Genomic DNA, 11,708 nt, shown 5'->3' with positions numbered 1-11,708 from the left:
TTTGCCTCCATTATTATAACCAAGGACTATTAATCCATCCCATTAAATCGTTATACTCCTTTTTCATGTTATAACTAATATAAATATGTATTTTTTTAGATTATAAATTAAAGAATTTCTACAGGCAAATTCAGAAGGAAATTATTAGATTTTATTTTTTATAAGTAATGAGAATTAAACTCTTATTACAAAGATAAAAGAAAAAACCTTCAATCAATAAATTAACTTATGATTCTTTTAATGATTTGGAAAAATATATATTTTTAACTTATTGAGAGATCTTAGTTTTAGATTGCAATAGCATGATATCTTACCCAATTCATTGAGGAGTAGCTTACTCCCTATTCCACAAAAATATTGGTGCTTGTTCTCAAATGCCCTTATTCTCATATTGTTTGAAGTGCATTGGAATTAACATCATAAGAATATACTTGCACCTATTTGCCCCATCTACTTCTCATAATTTTTAAACAATCACAACGAATATATAATTGAATTGAAATAGGGCAACGGTAAATGTGCAAAATCCGATGGGAAGTTCAATTAGAATAGGAGGGAGTAGTTTATTAGGGGTATTAATCAGATGACATGACGGGCACATATACTTAGCCAATATCAACATATCACATAGAAAAAATATATCTATATAATCCATTTTCCTAAAACCAACAAAAATGACCAGAAGTTTTCTTCAGAACTTCCTAAATGAGAATCTTGAAACAAAAGCCAAAATAATCTTCTGCTAGAAAATCTCATCAGTCATCACCTCTATGAAGCTTGTTAAAGATCTATACAGGCATTACAAACTAATTCTTTCAATCACATCGATGATTGCTTTAGCATCACCTTCCTATATAACCTCCGGTTTTGTTGCGTTCGCACTATACAGAGGCAGAGTAAAAATGTACTATAATTTGTTCGATTTTTTTGCTTTTCAGTAACTATACTAAAGCAACACTAAAGAAAACTAATGTATTTGAGATCTCTTATTCTAGGAAGCTTGTAAGATCAGACATATTGAACATGCCTGAAACCACCTATGTCAACACATTAAGTACAACAACCTCGTTTTGCTCGATTAGCTTCAGAGCCTGGAACAATAATCTGGGTTCCTCTAAGAAGTGATGCATTACTCTGAAGATCACATTCACCCCCGGAAAGCGTTTTCTTGCTGACTGATCGATATATCTCAGTTAGAATAGTGAAGAAAGCAGTCTCGACATTGGTAGATTCTAATGCAGAAGTCTCCATGAAGAAGAGATTCTCTCTTTCGGCAAATTCTTTTGCATCTTCGGCTGGAACTGCCCGAAGAGAACCCAGATCACATTTGTTGCCGATGAGCATGATAATGATGTTATTATCGGCATGCCCTCTCAGTTCTTCAAGCCATCTTACCATGTGATCAAATGATAGCCGCTTTGTCATATCATATACCAACATTGCTCCTGCCGCTCCTCTGTAATATGCACTTGTTACAGCTCGATACCTGAGAGGGAGATGATTTTTAGAGACATAAGGAACATGGGAGAATCTAGGCTCGGGCCTGTCAAGACCATGGTTCAGGTTATTTACTAATAAGCTATTAATATTGAATTGTTTAACGTATAACATGAAAATAGCAGTCTTGTTGGTTTAGTTGACATGTAAAGATGAATGTCGGCACACCAGCTATACTGGTATCTTCGATTCATCCCTAGGAGCACGACAAGTAAGCTAAACGAAACAATTAACTACAAGAATCAATATCATTCTTGATCTTTTTGGAGCCTTGAGACATAAAGGCTAACATGTAGTAGTATTCACCAGCTTGAGGAGACGAGTTTTTGTGAGTCATAAAGGACTCATTCACATTAATTCATACTGCTGACATGTTTTGACTCCTGTTTTGGACAATACAAGCCTTTAATGGGCCAATACAGCTGATACTAATTTCATTTTTATGATTACTTACCTCGGGATATCACCGTCAATAGCAACACAAACACAGCTTAAAAGTGTAAGCATTGAAACAAATTCGTAAATTTAATTCCAAAATATAGGTAGAATAGTGCACAGACTGAACAAATGTTTGCTAATTTCAGGCTGAACCATGCTCCAGAAGGGTAAACAAAGAAATCAAAAAAAAAGATCACAGGACTCCTGATAGAGATTTTAAACATCAAATCATCACCACCAACCATAAAAACACCATTTAACACATGCAAAGATAAACCCAGGAGCGAAAGCAAATGTGCAAGGATGGGATGAAAGGGTTAAGTTTCCATCAACTATATTCTGGTAGTTACGCGATAAATTAGTCAACATTTGTGTTGTCAGAAAAATAGTATACTCTACTTCCATTATCTTATGAATGTGACTTTCTCCCAAAAAGCTCTCACGTAATTAAGAAAAATTATGTCCTTAAAAATGGAGGAAGTGCTTTGGTACTTTGTGGATGAACATCAAACAAACGCCTAATGTATTTTCTATCAGTAGAAGCAAAAATAAAAGGTTATCATAGGTCAAACTCAAGGAAATGTGGAGTATCCTCGGGTTAGGAAGGCGAGGAGGAAAAAGAAAATGCCTAAATTTTTAGGTATCGTCATCTACTTGAAGAGGAAATTCCATATTTATTTTCCTGCTTTAAAATGTTTTTGGAGACTTGGATATTGACAATAGATGTACCCGATAGTATAGACATCACACTTTTGTGAAGGACTCAAAAAATGTCAAGTGTCCTCGTGTTAGGAAGGAGGGGAGAAAAAAAATGCCTAGATTTACTAGGTTTCGTGACCTACTTGAAGAGGAAATTCCATATTTATTTTCCTGCTTTAAAATTTTTTTGGAGACATGGATGTTGGCAATAGATGTATTTGCTAGTTTTAGATACAACACTTTTGTGAAGGAACACACACAGAAGTAAGAACTGACTGGTCGGCGTTAACATTTATTTGCAAAAACATATCAGAGGCATTATGATCGGTATCCTTCTGTGTAGGGAAGTGAGATAAAATGTGATCAATTCTGTATGGCAAGCTATCATCAATGCTAAAAACCGATGAAACACAGTTAGAAATGATTTAACCAAGAATCCCTATTCCAATTTCCACAGCAACCCCGTCCCTCAACCGCAATCGCAATCCACAAAAAAAAAAGGAACATTTGAGTAATCTAAAGAGCCATAGATGCAGAGGAGACAAAGAGACACAATGACATCAAATAAGCAACATTTGAGTAAGCAAATGCATGGTGCTAGGCCCACTGATATTTAGACATTTGATTACCAACAAGGCCAATCCTTTATCTATTTTATAAATAAATCAATATACAGTTTTGCCATTGTAGGAAATTAATCCTATGTTATAGTACTTACTTTTGTCTTTTTTTTGTAAATTGTTAGCATGTACAGCGCACCTTTTTACGACTATGCAAGTAAAGAAGTTATCGCTCCAATAGATAAAGAATTCTGATAAGAACGAATAAAGTAGAGAGAATCATGATGATAAACTTTGGCTTGTACAGAAGACCTACACAAGAAGCGAGTTGCACACAAAACCCAATGAGGTTCTATTCTAAAACCAATTGACATCAGAAGGTTTGGAGTAGTTCATCAAGCTTATATATCAGTCAAATTTTTCGATTTGGGATCACATGTGGTTATTTTTCCAAAGCATAACATATAACAAAAACTATACCTACTAGAACCTCAAAGGAATCAAGAAAGGACAACTTCTATATGTCAAGCTACGAACAAAATAAACAAAACAAGAAGATATGGTCTACTCCACTCCCTTCCAAAGAAGAACTTATATTAAATTATACCTCAACCAAATCTTTATCCCCACATAAAGCATACATTGTTCCTCCACTTTCCAAATGAACATTAGAGAGCATGAAAGAGTATGTTACTAAAGACTAAAAACAAATAGATAAAGCTTCCTAAAGATTCTAATATAATAAATCTTCCAAAACATTGTAATAGTAAGACAATTATACTATCTAGATAATGAAAGGACATGATGGGTTTTATATTTCCACTCAAGTAATTAAAGGCAAATCTCCAACTTTTCATTCAAACATTTTGCAACCAGTATCAATAGTATTATGGATAAACAAAGACAAATTTATCATATATTTATTATGTTGGTCAAAGAAAGGATCATCACTCTATTTCCAATTGCGCCAGAGGTTTATAGTTCTTAAAATGGCTTATCAAACTATGTGCGCTTTATATTTATGTAATCTCATGTCAGAACAACACTTCATCACTATATGACAATTGCATGCCCCAAATTGAAAGAAACCAAGATTCTTGCAAATGATTTGAGTCCAATCCTCAAAATCATTCTTCACCCAAAAAATACTTGCAAGATGTTTGACACTGTCATTCACTGCAAACTTTTGAGAAAAGCATTAAAAAATGAGATACTACCCAAAAAAATCATACCTAAAAGAAAAGAACAAAATAACACCAATAATATCCGAAAATAAACTGAAAATGACGAAAGGCAAAGGAAAAAAAGCAAGAAATGAACATGAAAATGAACATGCATACCTTTCTTGACCAGCAGTATCCCAAATCTGAGCCTTAACGATCTTCTGATCAATAATAAGCGTTTTTGTTTGAAATTCAACACCTATTGTTGCTTTCGCATCAACACTAAATTCGTTCCTCGAAAATCGAGCTAAAAGCTGGGATTTCCCTACAGCTGAATCCCCAATTAATACCACCTTAAAGACATAATCGATTTTTGGATTAAAATCTCCTTGTGAAGTCGACATTCTTTTTTCTGATCAGATAATTCTTGCTTTTTCTTTTCTTTCTTTAACTACCCTCTTACAATTTCCTCAAAAATGATGGCAATTCTTGTAATTGCACACGATCTATGGAGATCAAAATTAAGTGACTAGATTTCTCGGCGATGATACAATAGAAATAAAAGCGAATTTTGGGAATTGTAGAGTAGGGTTGGGGTTTCAAGAACAATTAAAATTCGGAGATTTTCCCAAAATGATCAAGATGATTCAATTGGAATGAAGTGAGAAAGAGGGAGGAGGGAACGAGAATGAGAAACTAACGGCTGAAATGGGACCCATTAACGACCTTTTAAAGGAAATTTTTTTTCTAAAATACTCAAAATGTGGTAAAATAAATCGTATTTTCACAAAATTGTTTGTGCAAAATCGTTTTGAAATTTTATCAAAATTAAAGTACTACTTTGCTTATTAAGATTCAAAAGTTAATTTTCATTGATTCTAATTTTTGTATTTCGATTTTGAAATGAATTTTTAAATACAGAATTTCATGTAATTTTTCAGTTTCTAATAAACTCGTTTTATTTTAATGTAGAACTTTCATTTTTATGATGTATAAAATTGTCAATATTACGATGACTCTAATATAGATTAACATTACGATTGAAGGTACATATTGAGTAACTCATGCTCCTTCCATTAAAATTCTCAATGATCTTTCTAAAGGAAGTGTATTCGTTAATAAAGATAATATTAATTTTAAATAATAAATCGGAACATTTTTTAAATTTTTGATTAGATGAGTATTAATTATATCCCCTAATATAGCATAAAATTTGAAATATATCACCAAATTATGCGTCAAAATACAATATTATATTTATTTTTATTTTGGATTTTAATTTGCTCTTACAAATATATCATTATTCTAGACATTTATTAACACTCACCCTTTTCCAAATTATTAATATTTATTGAACTATTGTAGTAAAGGATAAAAAAAATAATAAAAAAAACTTTGTTTTCATTATGATTTGCGAGAAAGCCTTGTAATCCATCATTTATATTTCCTCCGTTCCATATTAGTTGTAACTAGGGGTGTTCAACGGGCCGGGCTTCGTTTTAGCTCTTATCGGACCCCTTTTTAAAAGGATTATGTAAGGGTCGGACTGAAAATGGGCTATTTACTATTTAAACGGAGCGAATTGTAAGAGGGTTGAAAACGGATGTTTGTAAATTTGAAATGTGCTTGAGTAATGTACAGTACAACACTTGCTATCTTGCTGAGATACCACATTTTTTATCAATTATGACAAATCGACACTTGATGCCTGCTGGATTGTAGTTAGATACCTTGTAATTTGCATTATGGCTTAGTACAAATTATGTTCAATGCACTAAAAAGCATTGTATAATTTTTTGTTTATTTTGTCAGCTAACAAAGTTCCGCCATATTTGCTTATTTTGCATTCTGGCTAGTAATATACTTTGAAATTTCAGATTACATACAGAAAAAAATCTGTAACAGTATGAATCACCATATTTACTTATTTTATCAGTTAGCCAATATCAGTCAACACTTGTATAATATTTTTTTAATCGTAGATAAGGTCGGGTATCCAATACGTCCCTAAAATTTGAAACAACATAGACAGATCGGGTCTGGCCGGATTGGGCTCGATGGGCCCAGCCCGTTCAAAGCCCATTTCCTATTTTGTGAGGCCCGGCCTTTATCCGGCCCATTGCACAGGCCTAATTGCAACACTAGAAAAAATGGCACTGTTTATTCATCACTTTTAATTTGTGATTAGTTTTTAATCTATAAGTTAAAACGTAGTCAAGTGAGATTTTACTTGATTCGTCTCATTGAAAAGATTATTCATATCAAAATTTTTATAATTTTTTATTATACATAAATAGATATATTAAGAATTAAAATAATATATTGAATTACGTGAAAAATAAATATTACAAGTAAATTTAAACGAAACAGGTAATAAAATTTCACAACCACACAAGCCATTTATTAAAAGTCTGTTCTTCCTTTCTTAAAAACTTGAACTTCTACCATCAATCATCATTTATTTATCATCAATAAACTGTGATTTGATGGTTCCTCAAAAACATCAAAATAGGAATAGTCCTTTCAAATCCAAAGGTGAGAAACACAATCTTAGTTACATTTATTCATTGAACTAAAATGATAATTGATAATTAATTTGATAAATAATTAAAAATATTTTTGATAGATTGTTGGTGAAAAATAAATACATCTAATCTTTATATTCTTAAACCTCTTTTAGATGGGTAGTTTACCCGGCAGATAAATAACGTTTTTTCCGAGAAACACTTATAATACGTGGATCATTAAAAAAGATTAAAAACATACGTGAATACGAATCAAAGAAAAGCGTTGAAAATATTATCATAAAAAGAAATATGACAAAATAAATAAAATAGACTAAAATAAAAATTGCCATAAATTCAAAAAGGCATGGACAGTATATATTACAAAAGAAGTGCTTTTATTGATATGCATGAATCCCAAAAAGGGAAAAATGCTAGTTTCTATACAAATTGGGTGGCAAAGTTTTTAAGATTCCTCTGTTTCTTCTTCATGGGCAACCCCAACAATTATTCAACAAAAAACTACACTACTACAAGTACTAACAAGATAATCAAAAGTTCCTCTACATCCTTTGGATGAGAGCAGAAAGAACTTGAAGTACAATCAACATTCCCTACATATTATGTGTATAAGCTAACATAACGCGTTTGCAACGTCTTCATCTTCAACCTTCATCTTCATTCGAATTGCATAACTTAGTGCAGACCGCTACAATACACCGTTGAAATTTGTTGATTTAACTTAAACACTTGCATTTTGCTCGATCATCGCTCAAAACCTACGAAAAAGGACATAAATGTTCTAATAAACAAAATCCACAAGAAGATGGTAATTACAATTACGTGGCTCACACTTAATGGGTTAGGAGGGTTCGGATGTACGCATCCTTACCCTTGTTAGTCATAACAAAAAGATTGTTTCTGAATTGACAATTTTCTAATATCATCCGCAACTTCCTAGAACCTAGCAATTGAAATAAAGTGCATATACAATTCTATAAATGACCAATTCATTAAGTGAAAAAAGCTTCTAACCTTGTACTGGTTTTGAAGGTTTTTGATATAATCAACAGCTAAATCCAGCATATCAGCTGTGTTGGTTTGCTATATCAGAAAATAAATTTATCAGGCTTAGGAAAACGAAAACTTCTCGACTATTAAGCATCATGATTGTACGTTATGTCGTTATCTAACCTTGTCCATATTTGGAACGAGTTCTTGCAATTTCCTCATTCGTTCACTAATCTTGTTTCTTCTCATCTGAAATCAATCCGATAGTAATGAATCTCAATATCAAGTACCTCACTTTACTTGCAAAAACGATATAAAGTCTCGGTGAACTTACCCTCTCAGCAATACTTCTAGGGTGTGTTGCGAAACCCCTTTTCGCTCTGACCCTACAAGGAACCACATCTTGAAAATGCAGCAAGTTCTCGACAGCAGCCATCTCGGATGAAGTCTTAGGCAAGCTCAAATGATGCGATAATCCAGCAGGGCGGCTTGGAAGCCCACCGTTCTAATAATTCACCATTTGCAAAACCAAAATTATAGTCAGAATCAAAGTCAGAGTCATCAACCCAGTATCCCGCACAAGTCAAAGTCTGGGGCAGGAGGGAAGCGGGCAAATCATACCCTTGTCCCCACCAAGGTGAGGGTAACGAGAAATTAGAACATAATTATGAAATTAATTCAGGAAGGGAACGTTCTTGACCTCGGAAGGATGAGATGCATCAGAAGCAGAATCGTTCCAAGAAATGAAAGAATATCCATTTAGACGACTACTGTCAAACCCGGCCTCATTCTCATGACTTCTGAATTTCACTCCGTCTAGACTAGAATTTTTGACGTTTTCAGTTCCTAGTTCTGAAATCCGTGGCAAATGGGTCATTCTTAACCGACTAGTACGAGGACTAGACTCACCATTAGCACCGTTCCCTACTCTGAAGCTCCCAAGACCCCTCGTGATGGTGTATCCTATAAGTAAACGATAAAGCTTAGTAACATATTAATAAATATTATTCAATGCCCATCTAGTAACTATTAGTAACATTGTTCGAGATGGCATAAGTGTATGGACATTCGCGCAAGTGTATAGCACATATGTCAAGAAATCAAAAGTTTAAGCTAACGGTAAAAGCTCTAAGATATGTTATATAACATCAAACATCCAAATACATTAGTTACGATCTCAATTAACCTTAAGCACGTAAAATTCAAAATTCGGTCACAAACGTGGTTACAGAACACTGATGTGGTAATGAGAGTGATGGATGCAGTTAAAGTAACGCCCAAATATCAGTCAATAAATAAGATATTCCTTTATACGACTTGAAACGTGGTTTTTTTACACAACACGAAAAATATCGATTTGTTTGTTATGCAAACCTTTACAACACGGCCGATGAGATGCAAAGTGGCCTTGTTTTAAGTCTTTTTGATGTATTTTGTAAGTGTGTAAAATATATAAAATGTAGTCTTTTAACTGGTTGAAGTTTCTCTATCTTTTTCAGTTCTAAATATTCAACATATTCTCATCATAAGTAATGAGAGGGGTCCAAATACCCAAAAAAAAAAAAAAAAAAAAGTAAGTTGCTAAACCAATATATCTAATTTAGGCCATTCTTTCTAAATAAGAGTAACCTTTACAATTCACATTTTTATAGTTAATTAAAACCTTCTTTAACTTGAGTAACCTAAAAGATTTCCTCACTTTGCAATCATGCCAAATCCATACTCTAAAATTACCCTTTAGTTTCCTTCTCTACAAAATACAAAGACTCTCCACCTACAATAAGCAAAGCCAATCTAATAGAGGTACAATATCTAATTAGATCAACACCAAAAACTAGCTTGCTATACATAATAATACAGCTCAATATAGTACTCATATACCATAACTTTTTTCATTATTTTGGCTTTTAACCTAAGTCTTTCTAATAAAAAGCCAAGAATAGATCATATATACCAAAGATCTTTTTCGCAAAATAGTTTATTGAGAAATCTTAGCGTATTTTGATACGAATAAAGGATTGGATACTCAAATCATCAAATCATCCAATGCTAGTATTTGATAAATGTTATTTGATAAATAAAATTTGGTAAATGAGATGGTTGAAACCGCTTATTATAATGAAAAAACTGATTTTAAACAAACTGTTTATAGTAAAACCAGTTGATAAAATTAACTGGTCAAATCAACCAATTTACTCGGCTATTAGCTACTAACCGTATGCTAAAACACCGGTATTATCAATTAGCAAATCAATTCAATACACTAAGGAATAAGGATTACAAGTATTGAGAAAAATATACCATTTTGGGTATTAAGTTGATTGAAAAATCCAGCAGGGGAACTATTCTGTCGATTAAGATTCAAACCACAACTTCCTTGTCTCATTGACAGATTAATCTCCATGGAATTTGATCTTTCCATTGAAGAAGAAGTATTCACATGAATTTGTTTTGGATATTGAGGAGGTAATTGACTGCTATCATTCCTCTGTTCATCACCCACAATTTGAATTGAACTCAAAAACCCACTTTGAGAGTTCAATCTTTCAGGCTTCCTTTCATAAGATTCAACAAATTCATCCCTAGTTCTCCCATTAAAATTCCCAGAATCATTGGAATTTGGAATAAATTCATTTAATACAGAACTTGGTGCAGAACGAAATCGTAATAACCCAGAATTTTGCTGTTGATTTTGATCATGATTATGATTAAGAAACTGGGTTTCAATATATGAATCCATTGAAGGATAAAAGGGAAGATTTTTAGTAAGATAAGCTAAAAGGGGAAAATAAAGTACCCAACTTTTGTTTCCGTTTTTGGCCAAAAGAAATAGTGATGGATCTGAGAATCGGGTTTTGTCTCGAGTTTGATTACTGCCCTTTCTTTTTCTCTACCTACCCAGAAAAAAACAATTATGGATCTATGGATTAAGACCAAAAAGTTGATTTGGGTCAATGAAAAAATTGCTAAAAACATAATCTAACCATTAGATTTGGAAGAAATGCTAGAAAAAATGGTGAATATTGATGGGTTTTTAAAGATCATTAGAGTAAAAAAGAGGCGGCAAAAGGAAGGGAAGGAATTGATGGGAATGTGATGATAGTAATGAAGGAGACAAGGAACCACACAAAAAAAGGAATAGTCCTAGAATAGAGCAAAAGATAATATTGGGTATATTTTAAGAGAGTTGAAACTTGAAAGTAGAAACATTGATATTGTCTTTCCTAAAGAGGAAGTCTTTACTGCTTTTGTGCACCAATAAGGAACACTAAGCAGCACTTTGGTATGGATACTCTGATTACTGATGATTCTTTAGCATTTGGTTCGCACCATGTCTAGCATAAGCGCATCTCTTCTCCCGCCGCCTTTATTTTAGCTTTAGGGTGTTAATATCTTGGACTTAAATCTCAATCTTTTAAGGGTACAAGCTTATATTTAAGAAGAAAATAAAAGTCATAAAAAGATTTTTAGCATGTTCAACATATTTGATTGTACAGGGCTCTGAAAAAATAGGGACCTTAAAAATACTTAGTATGTTTTAGGTGTTTAATGATATAAAATTGTAGAAAATTATTATAATTTTTAAAATTGCACATGAACTTCATAGAATTTGTCAATTTATGCTCCGCCCATGATAAAGTCAAACTATATAAATAAAAATAAGTAAATGTGAATTTAAGAGGGGAGATAAAAAAAATAAAGAATTTTATGGTATAAGAAAAATAATGAAAAAGAAAGATTATCAATCTTTTTTTGAGGGATATGAAGAGAAATATTTCACTTATCCTATTGTAGTGATATTTACCCCAAACGAAAGACTAATTTTTCTATGTCTT

At 32.7% G+C, this 11,708-nt stretch overlaps 2 protein-coding genes across 2 annotated transcripts; both read right to left on the bottom strand.

Annotated features, from left to right (window-relative positions):
- Positions 1-745: 745 nt before the first annotated feature.
- On the bottom strand, positions 746-5,039 carry LOC130826285 (ras-related protein RABA4d). The gene is made up of 2 exons (XM_057691890.1): positions 4,535-5,039; positions 746-1,486 (listed from the first exon to the last, which is right to left on the bottom strand). Exons 1-2 carry the CDS (start codon positions 4,759-4,761, stop codon positions 1,051-1,053), a joined length of 663 nt encoding a protein of 220 aa, XP_057547873.1. The 5' UTR covers positions 4,762-5,039; the 3' UTR covers positions 746-1,050.
- A 2,201-nt stretch (positions 5,040-7,240) lies between these two features.
- LOC130826284 (transcription factor bHLH130-like) lies at positions 7,241-11,261 on the bottom strand. Its single transcript, XM_057691889.1, has 6 exons — positions 10,174-11,261; positions 8,573-8,835; positions 8,207-8,377; positions 8,056-8,121; positions 7,897-7,965; positions 7,241-7,640 (listed from the first exon to the last, which is right to left on the bottom strand). The coding sequence occupies exons 1-6, from the start codon at positions 10,610-10,612 to the stop codon at positions 7,599-7,601; spliced, it is 1,050 nt and encodes a 349-aa protein (XP_057547872.1). The 5' UTR covers positions 10,613-11,261; the 3' UTR covers positions 7,241-7,598.
- Positions 11,262-11,708: the final 447 nt, after the last annotated feature.

Source organism: Amaranthus tricolor, chromosome 10 (genome assembly GCF_026212465.1).
Source record: "Amaranthus tricolor cultivar Red isolate AtriRed21 chromosome 10, ASM2621246v1, whole genome shotgun sequence".
In the NCBI taxonomy this organism is placed as follows: Eukaryota; Viridiplantae; Streptophyta; class Magnoliopsida; order Caryophyllales; family Amaranthaceae; genus Amaranthus; species Amaranthus tricolor.
This window is presented reverse-complemented; position numbering and strand designations above follow the sequence as displayed.

Bases quoted from the DNA above. Each gene is read 5' to 3' on its own strand.
- LOC130826284 (XM_057691889.1), bottom strand. From the start codon at position 10,612: ATGGATTCATATATTGAAACCCAGTTTCTTAATCATAATCATGATCAA. The intron at 8,836-10,173 runs GTATATTTTTCT...GTTTACTTATAG, and splicing joins TCAACTTAATACCCAAAATG to GATACACCATCACGAGGGGT. The intron at 7,966-8,055 runs GTTAGATAACGA...TTTCTGATATAG, and splicing joins TCGTTCCAAATATGGACAAG to CAAACCAACACAGCTGATAT.
- LOC130826285 (XM_057691890.1), bottom strand. From the start codon at position 4,761: ATGTCGACTTCACAAGGAGATTTTAATCCAAAAATCGATTATGTCTTT. The intron at 1,487-4,534 runs GTATGCATGTTC...TCTCCCTCTCAG, and splicing joins GATACTGCTGGTCAAGAAAG to GTATCGAGCTGTAACAAGTG.